This window comes from Diadema setosum, chromosome 11, assembly GCF_964275005.1.
Source record: "Diadema setosum chromosome 11, eeDiaSeto1, whole genome shotgun sequence".
NCBI classification, from domain to species: domain Eukaryota; kingdom Metazoa; phylum Echinodermata; class Echinoidea; order Diadematoida; family Diadematidae; genus Diadema; species Diadema setosum.
This window is the reverse complement of record NC_092695.1, coordinates 5270391-5289212: the sequence shown is the minus strand read 5'-3', so window position 1 is coordinate 5289212 and position 18822 is coordinate 5270391. Positions and strand designations below refer to the sequence as shown.

The following is an 18822-nucleotide window of genomic DNA, read 5'->3' as shown; positions in this document are numbered from 1 at the left end:
AAATGCACTTGAAATGTGATACACCATCCTTGTTGTTTTTGATCGCCAAAGGGAAATAAAAATCCAAGTGTATCTAGGACTTCAGTGAAACCGAAATTATAAATAGTCATCAATAAGGCTTACTACCACTGGAAGGCACTGATTTTAGACATGCAGAGGAGTCGTAGCACGACGGTACTTTCAGAATTTCAGAATGAATTCCCCATGCAGGTTTACAATAATGGCATCTGATCACTCAGTGGTGGAATTTTGAAATCAGTGACATCATTAAGACGTGTTGAATGATTGCTATTGAAATGTTCGATGAGACCCTTATTACATATCTTCTATATACTCCTTTCGTAGCAACGCCAATGTAGACAAGAAAACATTTGTGTGAAATAAATCGCCTATCGTGGAGGACCTACTCAATGCTTTCCATAACATATTGCATACAGGATACTGCGCAATGGGATGGCAAATACGATTCGAGGTAAAGGAAGGATAGAAATGTGGATATCGGTAATCGGGTATTGATCATAACGGCGCTGAGTTTGATCAGGGCAACACTTGGGTTTAACGATTTGCCAACCATGTGCAATGAACAGGAACTGAAGGTCTGATCCACTCTGTAGTAATTGTCACTATTGTGTACGTGCTTAATGTTTATCACAGATAAAAGATGGCTCGTCCTTCCTGCTGCCTTTTTGTCGTTGCCCTGCTGGTGTGTGTCAATAGCACCATCTCCCAAACCGAGGTGTCCAACGAGGACAGAGATCATGCATTATACACCCTTGCTGAGACCTGCCCTTACGGTAAGTGAAGTCAGTCATTACCAAACACATCTGAACCCCATAGGACGTTGTTGAGACTCGTTTGTTCTTGTTTGTTTGTTTGTTGTGCTTTGCTTTGGTTTGGTTTAACATTTACAGTAAGCTACACACATAAAGTCCTAGGCATTTTTTTTTTTTTTTTGGGGTGGGGGGAAGAGAAATAGTAGTTTTGTTCTTTTCTCTTTATTTCCGACTTTTTTTACGGTTTGTTAGCATAGTAACAATTACATATTTTCTTTTTGTCTACAAGAAAACTATTGTCACCTAAAAGTGTTACCTTACTCTCTAAAAAAAAAATCGAGTGAAAATTTTCACTCTAAAAAGAGTGAATACAAAAAAGAGTGAATTTCGAGTGAAATTGGAGTGAATTTTGAGTGAAAATGCTCATTTTCACTCATTTTGGAGTGACGTCATGGATCACTCGAAGATTTTGGAGTGATCCCTAACGTCACTCCAAAATTCACTCCAATTTCACTCGAAATTCACTCTTTTTTGTATTCACTCTTTTAAGAGTGAATATTTTCACTCGATTTTTTTTAGAGAGTATATCCAACTCCCGCTGTTTCTACTTTCTTTCTGTTTCTATGTGGATCAGAAACATGAAGTGTTTTTACTCAAAATCATTTTTCATAGTCTTGCTGTCATTGCCGCTGTTTTTGTAGATGACTACTATTTATGCTGACTAAATGGGAGAGGACGATAGGTAAACACCGTATACAAGTAGGAACAACTTTGACCTTGATGAACAAGAAAAAGAACGTCGTGATACCCCGTTACCAAAAACAGTCAGTCAACATCACACATGTATAGACCTACACTGCATAAGGTTTCATTTATTGTACTTGTTTACCTTGATCTATCTGAGACCGAAAGTGTATGCCGCAATATCCGCCAAGATCATACTGGAGACAATATAGTTACTCAATGCTAAAAATAAACAAACAAACAAACAACTGTTCAACTGTGAATCTCTTTTTTTTATAACTCATTCTTGAAAAGACAGTGTTACAGCTCTTTCTTTTCTTTCCATCTCTCTCTCTCTCTCTCTCTCTCTCTTCTGCCGCTTCCTCTCTCATATCTCACCTTCTCCCTCTCAAGGAAGGATTCCGGGATGCACATACTGTATCAGTTACTTTCACGTACATATATTTTCGCAAATGAGGAAAGTCACAGACATTTTCACGAGACGTTTTCGCGAACTGACACCGAGGCTATCGCAAGTGCACCATTACCCGAGCGCATGGCGATATTTTCGCGTGTTCTGAAATTCGCGGTCCAACGGTTTCGGCGAAATTGGAGAAAATTAAACGCTCGCGAAAATAACAACTTACACAGTACGTGTTATGCTCAAACGCAAGACAAAATATGAAAAGCTGAAAAGTACCCTAACCTTTTTGAATGTACGAAGGAAATTGTTTTGTTTTGTAGCATTGTTATTTTGTGAGACGCACAAATAATGTGAGCCAGACTGTTCTCTTCCGCAATGCGATGCGTCGCGAACTTGAATCCGATGTCGTAAGACCCTCACTTCTACGATACGGTGTACGGTGTATGATCGCTGCTAGCGAGCGGAGCTGCTCGGACCCATAGCTCCCCTTGTTTGTTGTCCGCATTTTGTCAGTGAACATTTCTTATGACTATCGAAAATGTTAAGATGGACCACATCTGACGGTTAAATGAAATTTCAAAACCAATTACGGAAGAAAAGTGTATTTGTTTCAAAAGTACGCCAATAGCATGCTGTGTCGGTGTAGCATGATTTACCACCGATTATATAGATAGATAAGCTCTAACAATCATAATCAATGGTTGTAGTCTGTGAAACAGCAGCTTGTTCGGTTTTTAACCACAAGTTAGTGTAGTTAGGGGAGGGATTAAATGAGAAGATGTTTTGGAATATTTTGGATTTTAAAAGGTGGGCATGGTTCCGGGCAACTTCGTCCTTTGGTACGGGTTTGTTTTTCAGATATATTTCGGATATTCTTAACAATGAGTAATACAGACGTATCTGGAAAAGAGTTTATTGATTGTAAGATATGAAGAGTTTGTTCGCAAAAACCGATAAGTCCATATTTGCCCAGTGGAGATATTTGCGATTACAGGTAAAGTAAAAAATAAAGAGAATAACAAGAAAAGATTTGCTTCTTTTCACCGTAACTTTAAAAATGTACCTTTACGTGTAGTGCCCAATATATCATTTAAACGGTAATATTTTGTACTTTATGACAGAGACCGTGATTCAACTCTTCAAATGTGGACTTATCGGTTATTGTTAACAAACTCTTCATATGTTCACTTAATGTTAAGGAAATTAGAGACAGGGCGAAAAGGGTAGACATTTTTTTTTTTTTTTTTTTTGTGGTGTAAAGAAAGGTGCAGATATTGTGCTTTCACAGGAAGTATTTAGTACCAGATGCTGGTCAGTGTGGGAAGGCCCCCGTTATTTTAGTCATGGTTCTAATGACAGTAGAGGGGTGCTTGTGTTAAAACTTCCCAATGGTGAACTTTGATGTGTTTCAGGTTTTTTCAGGACAGTGAAGGTAGATATATGTTCATAGATTGTAAGATACAAGGCATTCGACTGGTACTAGGTAATGTTTATTACCCTACAAAAGATCATAAAAGTGATCAATTGATATTTTGGCAAAAGGTTTGTAAAACGCTTTCTAAAATTGACAAGAAAGGGCATCCGGTTATAGTAGGCGGAGATCTTAATAATTAGGGATATTCTGTTGATAGGACTTCAACTAGAATTAATCAAGTAATTGAGGAATTTATGTCAGAAAAGCATTTATTTTTTGATATTTCGAGAATTAGGCATCCTTTGAAAAGTCAATTTACTTATACTGAAAAAAAAATCCTTTATGCAAAGTAAATTGGATTAGTGAATAATACCCGAAAGTTTGGATGAAGTAAGTATAACATGTGAAATAAAAAATTCCAGCGATTCTTCCGGATCATTATGCAATATTTTTGCATTTATATGATAAAACAGGAAGTAAATTGGAAAAAAAAGAGAGGATCATATTGGAAATGTAATAGTAGTCTTTGTGAAAGTCAAGTATATGTAGCAGAGATTAAAAATTGAATTATTAAACTAAACAATGAATTCAGTTTGGAAATACAAGATAAGAGGTTGTTATGGAATTTTATGAATATGAAGTTACACAGTTTTACACAAAAATTTTGTAAAAGATTGGCAACAGAAAAGGGAATGTTAAGAAAGAAATTGGAAAAAGAAGTAAGGGATTTAGAACAGATGCTTGTGAATGGTATGAGTGAGGAGATTTTGGAAAAAATGGAAAACACACCAAAAAAAAAAAAAAAAAAGGAATTAAGGGAATATTATAATTGAGTGTCTGAATATAAGAACGACCCAAGCCATGGAAGATCATTTCGAGTAAACTTTAAAAAAAAAAGTCATATCTTTTTTATTTGTCCCATAATATTCTATTTAGCTGTGATGGGAAGGCAACATTGTATATACAAATTAGAGCATTTATTATTATGACAATTACATTAATTGTGGAGAGGCCATTCTGTGTGATGGACTTGGGTCGTTCTTTGAATCATATGGACTTGGGTCGTTCTTTGAATCATTATACATGATATTCTGCTATAGAGCCTATAGAGATGAGAAAAGGATGAGAGAGGGCGCTATGATATGAATGTAAGAATTACCCAAGTCCTTCATTCTTACACTCATATAAGATTTAACTCATTCATTTCAGGCACTTTCGGGGGTAATTAGGATATATCATTTATACACAAGATGAGTCCATGCATAAGCTACAAACTGAATTTGGCCAAAAATTGGACTTTGGTCGTTCTTATATTCAGGTCTTCAATTATGCAAATGAAGGAATAAAGATTCGATCGCGAATTAAAGTGGACAAAATTATTCACGATATTTTAATCAGTTTGTTTGTTTGTTTGTTTTTATTTCAGCATTCAATCAGAAACAATTTGAATACAAATTTCAAAAAGTACAAAGACAAAGAATATCAAGTGCAGTGAAATAAGTGGATAACAGTACACAATAGATAAACATAGGTGATTGCATTGAGCAATGTAGATACACAGAAACATAAAATGAAATATACAGTATTTTTCAGTAAACAACAGAGATTACAGTTAATGCAAAGGAATGAAAATAGAAGTATTATTAAGAAATTGAAGATATTGGATGGTGTTATTTGAAGTGATGAAGAATTTAAAGCAGAAGAAATTAGGAATTTTTATAGTAGATTGTATAGTAAATTAGATAGAAAGGATATAGAAGATTGGGATTCATTTTTTTTTTAAGATTTAAAGAAATTAAAGGAGGAGGGTTTGTGAAGGTTTGATAAGTAATGAAGAGTGTATACAGATATTGAAAGACTTGAAATCAAATAAATCGCCGGAAAATGATGGTCTGACAACTGAATTTTATAACACATTTTGGCCGGAGATTGGAGGAGTAATAAGAGCAGCCTTAAATGAGGCATACAAATTAGGGGAAATGTCATCGTTACAGAAGCAAACAGTAATCAAGTTAATTGTTAAGGATGGCAAATATTCTTTTTTTATTGTTATTATAGACCAATATCTCTCCTTAATGTAGATAATAAGATTTTAACAAAGATTTTATCAAAAAGTTCTAAATGAAGTTACTTTGGGAGATTAAGTAGGTTATATTGAGGGAAGAAATATTGGGGAAGCTATTCGAATTATAGATGATAATGATATCGCATACATCTTATTGCAATTTACCAGGGTTTTTATTGGATATAAATTTTGAAAAAGCTTTTCATTCTATTTCCCATCATTTTTTTTTTCAAAAGGTTTTGCTTTCTTTTGGATTTGGACCGTCATCTCAAAAGTGGGTAAAAGTATTGTATACAAATGCTTTGAGTTGTGTTTTGAATAAGGGGGTTTCTACCGGTTACTTTAAAGTGGAGAGAGGCGCTCGACAGGGTGACTCGTTGTCTCCTTATTTATTCATTGTATGTATGGAAGTAATGACACACAGATTACGAATACATAATTTTGTAGAAGGAATAAAGTTTGGAGACGAGGAAATTAAATCAATTTTATATGTAGACGTAATGACTATTTCTATACATAATGAGAAATCAATTTATAGGTTAAAGGTGTTGTTTGAAGAGTTTGGAAAAAAAATCAGGATTAAAAGTAAATATGGACAAGACCAAAGTATTGCGATTTGGATTAAGCATTTGTAATTGGATATTAATTTTGGAGAAACAGTTGATTTTGTGAAGATACTAGGGGTTTTCTTTTCTTTAGATGAGGGAACGAAGGAAACTATGAATTATAAAGAAATTTTGAGTAAGATAGAATCTCTTGTTAAATTTATGGAAGCGAAGAGATTTAACTTTGATGGGAAAGATTCAATTACTGAAAGTACTTCTCTCACTCCAGTTCCCAGATGGGTTTTTGATTCATTAGATAAATTAGTTTTTGATTTTATATGGAGAGGAAAAAGAGATGAAATTAGAAAAAAATACAATTTTCAACATTACAAACAAGGCGGGTAAAAATGATGAATTTTGTTGATTTAGATAAATCACATTGAGTTATGTGGTTTCAGAAACTTCTTAATAAAGATTGAAATATGACATGGAAGCAATATTTTAATTTTGTTACCAGAGACATGGGCGGAGAATCTATATTTTTGTGTAATTATTTACCAGACATTGAGTGTTTTTGAAAGTGAAAGCTCCACAATTTCATAGGGATTTATTAGAAGTGTAAGTAAGTACGAGAAATACGAGAAATATGAGAGAAAAAGAAAAAAACAGATATTTTGGAAAATGATTTTATTATAGGAGTTAAAATAATTGACATTAGTAGTTTAAGATTAAAACAAATGTATTTGCAATTTCTTGAGGAAAAAAGAAAGTGCAGTGCAGAAATTATGGGTTTTCTGTCAAGGAGATAGAAAATATATTTTTAAGGCTAGGACAATGTACTTTAAATAGCCGATTACGAGAATTTCAATTTAAACTCGTGCATGGTATTGTCTATACAAATCCTCATATTTTCTGATTCGATTTTGGTGAAAGTAACTTACAATATGCTCTTTTTGTGAAAAAGAAGATGAAATATACAAAACATTTATTTTACACTTGTTAGCATGTGAAATTAATCTGGAAATTTTGTGAGAGAATGATAGATGAAGTTGACTTTAAACATTGTGCTTGGGAAGAAATTCTGTTCAGGAGGAAGGAGGGAAATATGGGAAAACACCAATTATTGTTATATCATAATATTATTTTAATTTTGGTTAAATCTTTGATTTAAAAAAAAAACTAGAGAATATGGAAAACCGCCGTCATGAAATGAAATGAAATATATATATATATATATATATATATATATATATATATATATATGTATATATGAAGAGTTTGTTTGCAAAAACCGTTAGTCCATTTTTAAAGATTTTGAGCTATGATCTCTGTCATGAAGTACAAAATAATACCTTTCAAATGATATATTGGTCACTACATATAAAGGTATATTTTTGAAGTTATGGTCAAAAGAAGCACAAAATATCTTATTATTCTCTTTATTTTTCTTGACCTTTAATCGCAAATATCTCCATTTGGCAAATATGGACTTATCGGTTTTTGCAAACAAACTCTTCATATATATATATATATATATATATTAGAGGATATGATTGAGGAAAAGAAATTAGCATCAATGAGGGGAACTTTAACCATTCATTTCAGTAAATGGGAAAATTTGATAGTATAGAGACAAGTATGGAATGACCCAGAGCCAGATGTCCACGGGCAAGGGGGAAGGGATGGGAAGGGCAGTTGGGAGGGGAGGAGGTATGTATAGGAAGAATGGTTTGATGGGTATTTTGGTTTACATGGGGGAGGGGTGATAAAGGGGGAATGTCGATTACACTTTTCTGTGTGTATTGATCGATGACGAGTCAAGTATTTTTTTTTTTTTTTATGTACTGTCCTTCTGAAAGTACAACTCGATTTGATCTTAATAAGGAACGTAAGTGAGCATTTTTTTTTTCGGTGCATTGTATATTCTTTACGAATGTACTTATTTGCTGAAAGTAGAGCTTGACTTGATTTCACAATGATTGTGTTATGCTGAATCGTTGATTTTGTAATATGTGATTTCAGTTGTCATGAATTTGTTCTGAGTATGGAATCAATGAAATTTTATGGAAAAACAAAAATAATTACGTTGGGTTGATATGTTTTTATTGTAAATTTTCTTCTGCATGATTGTATGTCTGTCGTTATCAAATTGTTCCTGGCTATTGCGGATCGAAGTTTAACAATGTCAAATGTTCAGGCTAAGTAGACAATGATAATGAAGCGTATGCACTAACAGCAGGATCCACAGTATCTGTCAGTATATTCATAGTGGTAGTATCTATGGACATAATCATATTAAACAATAATAATCATAATACTGACAATGAATACAAGCTTGAAAAAAATAAGAATTAAAATTCAGACACGTTGGCAATTGCAACGGATATTACATGTATTACAAAAGTAGTACTCGGTGTTGTCGGTAAGCGGCTAATTAGAGATTATTACAATCAATTGCAATTGCTAATATCGTTCTGCGCGAAAACGATGCACTCCGTACTACGCCGAGAAAACTCGCGCCCGACGTACTTTTTCACTCAAATTTACTTTTTTTTCCGTTCCTTTTCGACTTTCAAATTCCATGAAAACTCTCTAAAACGATTCATTTACACATCTCCAACAGACGTACAAAATCTAATTGACGAACGGCGAAACAGCCATACGGTAGGTGTAACGTGATTATCGGAAATGGTAAGTGTGCATGGTGTGTATTTCTACATGATTACTATTAAATGCAACCAGCGGTCCCTTCGCGAACGGGCTGTACAACTGAGGAATGGAGCACCCTCGGGTTGCATGATTACCTAAATCGTCATGGACATTGCATTCACATCAGATTTATCTATGCCGATGCCATTCAGCCATTTTGCACAACGTTTGCTTTCTATTTCAGGGTTGGGTACTTGGAAAGCAGTTTTTTGTTGTCTTGTCGAAACTTATTCGAGCACCTGTACGCCTGACCATGGGTCTACTACGCGTGGACTAGGAACGGAAGTCTTTTTTTTGATTCCATCATCACCAACGCCACCTGATTATGTGCATCTTAATGTGTACATTCAGGTGTCTGGACAATAACCATTGTGTGATCATGTATCGTCACTTACAAAAGAATCGTTTCCCTCATTTCAACCTTGTGTTGCTGATGTGCCTTTTCAGACGGATATGTCTGAATACAGATGACGAGGAGCAGCAAAACCTTAGAACATGACAAATGTTGTGTCAAAAGATGGGTAATTGCTGATTCACACATTTTCGCATACGCATAACACCTTGTGTAATGGCAAGATGAACTTGTTTACTACGTATGATGAAATCTTTGAAAGCTTTCGTGGTGGTAGAACGTTGAGTGGTGGAAAGCTTCACGGTGCACCACGTATTCTTTCTGGAGTATGTGAGTGGCCCTGAAAAGGGCCTTCCCAATCCCGACGTTTCGGCAAGCATGTTCTCGCCTTTCTCAAGGGAATGGGAACGGCCATTCCCTTGAGAACGACAAGAACATGCTTGCCGAAATGTCGGGATTGGGTAGGCCCTTTTCAGGGCCACTCACATACTCCAGGAAGAATACGTGGTGCACCGTCAAGCGTTCCACCATCCATTGTTTACTACAATTATCATCCTCTTTCGCTCTGGAATAGACTGCAAAAAAGTGAAATATTGAGATCACAGATGGCAATCATGGCAATTTAGATTTCTCGAATCTCCGTTTTGTTCTTCGTCTCCGTCTCGACCATGGGATCAAAGCAGTGAAGCATGTTAAAAATGTCTTTGTGACGCTTTTGGGATGCACAGGAGCATGAATTGATTAACAATACGGTGAATGTCCTTGTGTAGTAGGTCCATGGCACATCTTCATCTTTGTTCGATATGTTGATATCCGAAGCGACGCACTCACAACAGTTGGGGGAGTGTATGCATGCATGCAGTGTGTACCACACGCAGTTGCGCGCAAGATCTCGAGAGGCATGAGCACTGCTGCAACTTCGCTCGAGTGGGGGAGGAAGTAAGGATCGCGCATCACAGAGTCGCGTGATTGATTTGGATACCGTACAACAGTTAGAACTGCTTAGCTTAAAATATTCCAAAATAGAAGTTAGGCATGATCTGAAGCGTATGAAATCCTCGATGTTTTAACTAATGGATAATTATGAATCTGACTCGGATTTCTTCTTTCACTGTGATTTACTGACAGACGCCTGTCCAGCAAACTGGCCACCCCGAGCTGCTGGGCGTGATGCTTGCTACATCTACTGCGGGGACCAGAAAGAATGGACTGCTGCGAGAGATGCCTGCGGGGAAATCGGCGGGAAACTGGTAAAGTTTGAATCCGATGCGGAGGTCGCCACCGTGAGAAATTTCGTCATGTCTACCTACAAACTGGATCAATTTGGTAGTGTGTGGACCGGTCTCAATGATCGCTCTAACGAGGGGACCTACGTTTGGGACGGTTTTGGTGGATCGCTGAGCACATCCAGCTCCTTGTGGGGCGCTGGCCACCCTGACAACGTTTATAATTTCTGGTATAGGTCTGACGAAGACTGTGTTGAACTCCGTGGGAGAAAACTCAACGACTTGTATTGTGCAGATGAGCTTCCATTCGTCTGCGAGTACCACCCATTGGACTAGTATTTAAAAGCGGAATTGACGGCCGGTGACAAATGAATAGGGAGAAAGACAAAAAGAGATCCAACGCATGAGTAGACACAATATATATTTTAATAATTATGTCAATGAGTACTTACATAATTCACATATTTTATGTAACTACATTATGTTTGTGCGTTCACATCATGCTATGAATTGTTATTCTGCTTGTTACGGGTGGATACGTCTCAGATTACACATTTGTACATTGCGATGATGTGAGCCTCTCGCATTAAAAAGAAAGCCAGATATCACGCACACTAGTCCATTAACCTCTGTTTGATTGTTTTTGTTGTATGGATTTGTGTATGTGGGGTGTACCTCATTACATACTATCTTACAAGCTCGTTGGCATGTGTTCAGAACTAGATATTATTTCGATAACAGTAGCTGTCCTCTGTATTTCAATTATCAATTTTGTCCCTAAAATTATTTCAAATGAATTGATAAATCAGAAATAAATGAATAATTGACTTGAGAACAGATTCAAATGGACGATAACAACGTAACACGAAACGTGCTTCCATCAGCGCATCTAGAGAAAATGCGATTAAATGTATAATATGATAATCACTGATATAATAAAGAAAACTAGCGCACATTGTGAACGCGTCTCGAGTAATTTATTTGTCGTTATGTCAACTTGCTTGCAAGTTCTAATGGTGGTTAGACTGGCAAAGGCTGAGACGGAGAGAGAGAGAGAGAGAGAGAAGGATTTTGCAACGTTCATGCATTCAAGATATAACTTCCCACAACTTACACGTGGATATTAAATCACCGATATTTGTTGTTGCTGTGATTTTTGAAGAGTATATTCTATTTTGAGTTTGGTGATGTGTACTTCATAAAATGTAACTTTTTATTACTTCGGCCGACATTTTTTTTTTTACTCCGCTGACAATAATTGCTCCGCCGACATTTTCTTCGAAGATACGGCATTTTCTCCCCTGGCAAGTGCTTCGTTGACTCTGCCGAAGATTAAATAGTCAGTTGAATTCCAAGTGTTTATGATACAATGCATTTTGTGATTTCTTTATTTTTATTTCTTTGGGTCTGGCGACATGAAAATGTTATTCAGAAATCATTTGCACAATTACTGTTTCTTTCTTAATCAATGCTTCAAAAGAGATGGAATTAGAATACGGAAATGTCTGAATACAGACGACGAGGAGCAGTAAAATCTGAGAACATGGCAAATTTTGTGTCAAACGTTGGGTAATTGCTGATTCACACATTTTCGCACACACATAAGACCTTGTCTAATGGCAAGATAAACTTGTTTACTACGTATGATGAAATCTTTGAAGGCTTCCCGTGGTGGTAGAATGTTGAGTGGTGGAAGGCTTCACGGTGCGCCACGTATTCTTTCTGGAATATGTGAGTGGCCCTGAAAAGGGCCTACCCAATCCCGACGTTTCGGCAAGCATGTTCTAGCCGTTCTAAAGGGAAGCATGTTCTCGCCGTTCTCAAAGGAATGTGAACGCCCATTGTTTACTACAATTGTGACCCTGCACCTCAAAACAAACAAAAAGTCGCCAGACATGAATTTTTAGTTAAGACCATATTCTGAACTAGCAGACCTTAAGCTTTAAAATTATGTATAACTCAAATCAAATGGACTCTCCTAACCTATCTTAATATTGGAAAGAAAGTACAGACTCAGGAAAAGTGTGAACTGAGAAAAGAGGCTCTGAAGTACGGTGTCTATTCAAGCCCTTAATCTTTACCAAACCGTGCTGGCTGTGCGATGAATAGGACTAAAAACAGGAAGTAAACCACCAGAGTAACAACAATGAAGGAATTATCATATTAAACTGAAATTAAGCATGCCTCATCAACACATTCTGTCCATACTTAATGCCAACTTTCAAAGCAGTAGCACTATCCTTTCAAAAGTTATTAGAGTTGAAAGTGAAGAGTGTGGACAAGGTTTTTCAGAAATGAAAAAGGGATTCTAAAGACACACCTAATCAAACTATTCTACCAAAAATGTTCGAGATAAACTGCTAAAACAACACACTTTCCTGCCCGTTTTATGATACCAAATTTTAGCATAATGTAAAAGAAGACCCGCTCTTTCAGAAAATATGAAAAAGTCAAATTCGGCTAGGTTGACCCATTTCACTTATTTTCAGTCCTCACGCAAAATCAGTGTGTGCGACTTTATGTTCGTTTTTTTGTTTTTGTTTTTTGTTTTTGCTCTGGAATAGACTGCAAAAAAGTGAAATATTGAGATCACAGATGGCAATCATGGCAATTTAGATTTCTCGAATCTCCGTTTTGTTCTTCGTCTCCGCCTCGACCATGGGATCAAAGCAGTGAAGCATGTTAAAAATGTCTTTGTTGCACTTTTGGGATGCACAGGAGCATGAATTGATTAACAATACGGTGAATGTCCTTGTGTAGTAGGTCCATGGCACATCTTCATCTTTGTTCGATATAGTCCAGTCAAAATATGAAATGACCCACAACTAATTGCAACAGAAACAATTCCACTTGCATTTGACCCGGAAGAGCTATCAAAATAACATATTTAAAGTTCCCTAAAATTCGAGTGGTGGATCAGTGTCTAATTTGCATAAATTCAAAATGGCCGCCATACAACCTATTTATGCCTATATCTGGGGATATATAACCCACAGAAAGTAAATTCCGGTGTCTAATCCTATGTTTTTTAGGTCAAGGAATACAATTATGTTATGTATAGCAACTTTCAAACATCCTTTTATATAGTTTTTGCATATATTTGCATATAATTACATGCAAAATGGCCGCCATATTGCCTGCGCAAGCCCGTATCTTCGTATATCATTAATGTAGTACACTCAGGAATAAGTCGCTATATATCTGGACATAAAACCCACAGAAAATAGATTCTGGTGTCTAAATCTATAGCTGTTTTTTAGGTCAGGGAATACAATTATGATATAAGCAGTAACTTTCAAACTTCCCTTTATACAGTTTTTGCATATTTGCATTCAATTAAATGCAAAATTACCGCCGTAGTGCCACTACAGGCTTATATTTCTATCTGTAAAAGGTACCTAGTGATGGTGTCTGTGGTCGTAATTTTACTGCTGAGAATCACTGATGTAGAATACGTTCCACTCAGGAATAGTTACCTATATTTCACTAAAAAATTGCATATATTTATGCATAAATCTATTCAAATTACTACCGTGAATATGATTTCATATATACGAATACAAGCTGCAGAACGTTAATTGTACTGTAATGTCTCATCCAAGATATCAAGGGAAAATTGTTATAATACCATTTAAAACCTTGATGATTATCCTACTCCTAGTGTGTATATTCTTGCATTTATCAAAAGTATTGTATTATATTGTACTCACATTTTCTTGAGATACAGCCTCAAAACAGAAAACAACTGTAAGTAGCATCGAATAGAACATACCTTTATTTAACTGTAAATTCAACTTATCTTCCAAAGTGTGCTCAATAGGTACACAAATATTAAAGTCTCAAATTATGTAGTAGGAATCGTTAAAATATTTCATGATTGCATGATATTTAATGTATTATGTTTTGTAATTTGCCCTCATGTTTACTGCTTATTACTTGTGTCTATGTTGCAATTCTTTATTCCTTCTCTCTTTTTTTTTTTTTTGCCAAAGGGGGGGGGGATATCATCAAGTTCATGATTATCCATAAGCTACTCTACAAAAGTTTCATGAGTTTGGACATATCTCATATGGCTTTCAAAGTGTGCTTACGGTACACAAAAATTGGTTTTAAATCATTCAGCAGGGTTTTTTTCAAACATTTTTTTTTCTTACCTGCGATGATTTACATCCATGTTTAGTTGATACTTGTGTCCTTTGTTGCAAAACTTTTGGTAAAGGCATGTTTATCAATGAGCAACATATGACCGTGATAATTTATATGGAAGTGGATTTTGTCATATTCTTGCACGGTTTCACCCAGTGACTCACTGAAAATGTAAAACATTGTGATTTACAGCCAGATACAAAGAAAAAGAAAAAAAAAAGAAATGCCTTAAAGGAGACCTCCGGATGACTTTCAGATTTTTGCATTTGAATAACTATTAGTTATACAGAGGACAGAGTTTCAGAATTTATGATAACTGGGTTGAAGAATAAGAATATTTTCAAAATTTAGAACAAATTGAAATGAACAAGGATGATGACATGGCAGAGTCACCATAAGAATGCTTTAATTGGGGCTCAAGGAAGCAGAACAAAAGAAGAAGGCATGCATAGATTATACACAGGTGAACTCGCAAGCAAGTGGTATTGTAATGGAATTACACTGCTACATTTCTGAAATATGTGAACCTCCAATGTCATCATCCTTGTTCAGTGTAATTTATTTAAGGTCTTTCAAAGTATTGTTTCTCTGATCAAGAACCACAATAAATTCCACAAATCTATACATGGAGTTGTCGATTTATGTACTACATGATGTGAAATTATGAAAATCGTCTGGAATGTCCCTTTAACAGTTCTATTACTAGTACTCTGGATTCATCAGTCGATCAATACAAACAGCATCCTTCTCATTGGCTTCAAGCTCATGCAACACATATAAATTCTTATCAGTCTTACTTTTACCATTTTTCGTGTTGTATCTGCAGCTTTATTAAAAGAAATGTTTCCTATTGCATTGAGGCTTCGCACTAATAACATTTTCACCAACACACAGTTGTTGTTTTTTAGAAATGCGAGCAGCATGAAGGCTGAATTCAATTTTGCTGGCGAAAAAGCAGTCTTAAGTCAGATAAAAAAGAAAATACATAACATCATTTTCTGTTCCTAACCCTTCCAAAAGGTCCCTTCCCTCCACCTCGGTAGCAGCTTTTCTTCAAGTTAAACAGTGGAAGGGAAATGACATACAATCATTGGAATTGGGACGATTTGAGGAAGATGTTTAATCAAAAAATCAAATATGTTCTGATCACTACAGACAAAGCTGCAGCTATTAAGGAACTCCTGAAGAAAGTCTGATTCAACTGCAAGACAGGATGTTAGCAACTGGCAGTGTATAGTTGCAGGGCAAGCAGATTTGACTGCACACAACCCATACCAGTGTCAGATGCGGGCCATATATCAGACACTTGTAATGTTGTATTTCTAAAATATGTGAGGAGTGAGATTATGCTGTTCTATTTGGTGACTAGGAATAAGAAGCATTCTCGAAAGACATCGACACAGTTTGCAACAAACGTGAGACTTACCACGCTTCAGTATGAAATGGAGCCGAGATCCTGTTTGCTTTAAATTAATCAACTGCAATTTCACACCATCCTAGTCCAGAATTTGTAGTAAACACATAAAACACTGTGAGTGTAAGCTATACTCGTCTTTCACTTTTATCATTGATCTCTATTTTGAGAGATCACATTACATACCTTAGTATCTGTATTATCACAAGCTAGAAAATGAAAATAATGTACAGGAAACGAAAGAAAGTTTTCTTGAAATCAAGTGACTTTGATCCATTAGATTTTAAACTCATCTTAGCCAAAGGTTCAAGACAGCAAAAAAAGTTCAAGCTAATATTGCAAATAGCCATCATTTATATTCTACTGTCCGGTCGTCGGTCATGCATACATTTTCAAAAACCATTTCCAGGTTCTCTTTAAAAAACCCATGTAATGACAGATTTTCAACAAACTAGGCAAGTAGCATCCCAAGGATGATAGACATTCAAGGTGTTCAAATAGACACCATGTCCAAAAGGTCCCAGAACCCCGAAATTAAGGAATCTATTATAAAAAAAAAAACTCCCCTCACACACATACACCCTCACACACACAAGCACACACACACACAAAAGTAGAACCAAGTGTAACAGAGCTAGGTATAATGTACAAAGTTGAATATCTTGGAGATTGCATATAGATTTAAGTTTACTTTCGCAGTTTAACTGTTTTCGAAATATTACACATTGTATATATGTATATATATATATATATATATATATATATATATATATATATATATAATATGATACTTGTAATCCATGTGTTGGTACCAGTACAGAAAAGATGACGAATTAGGGTGGTAATGCATTTCAGTCCAACAGTGCTATTTATTCAGACCAAATTTTCGACGAAAACATTCGTCTTTCTTCACAATTGTCATTGTCGATCCTGAGGAAGACGAATGTATCCGTCGAAAATTTGGTCTGAATAAATAGCACTGTTGAACTGAAATGCATTACCACCATACTTCGTCATCTATTATATATATATATATATATATTTATATATACTCCAACCCCCCCCCCCCCCTCCTCCACCCCAGGCCACAGGATGCCCAAAGGCACCTTAAATATTACTTATAGGTGCGGACGCCTTGGGGCTGGGACCAAATTATTGGGGGCCACTTTTGATTTTTGATCCTCTTTTTGAAAACATATATGGTCAAATTTTCAACAAACTTAGTACTGTAGGTGCATTTATTGCTAGTGTCATGAATATATGAACATCATACCTCCCTGGACCATGGAGGTCCCTAAAGGCTTGTAGATATGGCCCTAGAGGTTCCCAAAGTCTTCCATTTTCCTCTCTCCCAAGTAAAAGTCTGTAAGAATGGATGGAAGGTGAACTTGAGATACTCAGTGAGGGCTGGACCCCTGGGTCTTTTATTCAGAAATTGAGTGAGTGACATGGTACCAGGATATGACAAGAACATTCTCTAAACAAATGTCCAAACTCATGAAACTTTTGTAGAGTAGCTTATGGATATAAGCTACTCTTAATTTGAATAGATTTATGTATAAATATATGCAAATTTTTAATGAAATATAGGTAATTATTCCTGATTGGAACGTTTTCTACAACAGTGACTTTCAGCAGTAAAATTAAGACCATAGACACCACCACTGGGTACCTTTTACAGATAGAGATATAAGCCTGTAGAGGAATTATGGTGGCAATTTTGCATTTATTAAATGCAAATATATGCAAAAAATGTATAAAGGGAAGCTTGAAAGTTACTGCTAATATCATAATTGTATTCCCTGACCTAAAAAACAACAACAACATAGGTTTAGACACCAGAATATATTTTTTGTGGGTTTTATGTCCAGATATATAGCGACTTATTCCTGAGTGTACTTCATTTATGGTATACGAAGATACGGGCTTGCACAGGCAATATGGCGGCCATTTTGCATATAATTATATGCAAATATATGCAAAAACTATATAAAGGGATGCTTGAAAGATGCTACAGATAACATAATTGTATTCCTTGACCTAAAAAACATAGGTTTAGAAACCGGAATTTACTTTCTATTGGTTACGTATCCCGAGATATAGGCATAAACAGGTTGTATGGCGGCCATTTTGAATTTATGCAAATTAGACACTGATCCACCACTCGAATTTTAGGGAACTTTTAATACGTTATTTTAATAACTCTTCCGGGTCAAATGCAAGTGGAATCGTTTCTGTTGCAATTAGTTGTGGGTTAACCCACTTTTTGTCGTATTTTGACTGGACTATTACCTTGAACTTAAACATTGACTCCATTGTGTCGTATTAGTATCTCAAGAAACATAATTAACAAAGTTATTTTTGTTTCCTCCCAAGAATGCTCTTTTCGTGTTATACTCGACTTTTATATTGCCTTGTTTAACTTATGGCGTACTCACCTGGAAAACACATACAACTCTTACTTAGAAAGAATATGTATTACTACAGGAAAAGCTCTTCGTATCTTGTAAGGAATCACGGAGATGTCATACTGATTCAGATTTACGATTTGTATCGTTTGTATATTTTGGACGATTTATATACAAGTAATAATTCTCTCCATTCTGTATTTGACTCTATTTTCATAAAAAACGAGACTACCCATTCATATCCAACCCGGCAATCCAATTAATTTCATTTGCCTTTAACCAAAACTATTTTTGCTAAATCTGTATTCTCTTTTTCTGGTCCGACATATTGGAATTCTTTTGAAAGAAGCTTTACGTTTGAATACAAAATAAATGGTTACATTTCAGAATGAGTTATATCTTTTTTATTAAAGCTTTTGTAGTTTACCACAACTCCCGGTACACTTCTTTATTTTGAGGAGCTTATTTCATGCCTCACGTGCCCTGTCTCGTTTTTTTTTTAATGTGTCTGTATATTATGTGTACTTCGTCTCTGTCTTACTTTACTTTCTTTGCCTCGCTTTACCAGTTTTTTAACTACCTTATTTTTTTTTTTTTTTAATGAGGGGACTGCAGACTGCAGG

The 18822-nt window shown here is 35.6% G+C and overlaps 1 protein-coding gene across 1 annotated transcript; it reads left to right on the top strand.

Moving 5' to 3' along the window:
* The first annotated feature begins 661 nt into the window (after positions 1-661).
* On the top strand, positions 662-10567 carry LOC140234968 (CD209 antigen-like protein A). The gene is made up of 2 exons (XM_072315005.1): positions 662-794; positions 10134-10567. Exons 1-2 carry the CDS (start codon positions 662-664, stop codon positions 10565-10567), a joined length of 567 nt encoding a protein of 188 aa, XP_072171106.1.
* Positions 10568-18822: the final 8255 nt, after the last annotated feature.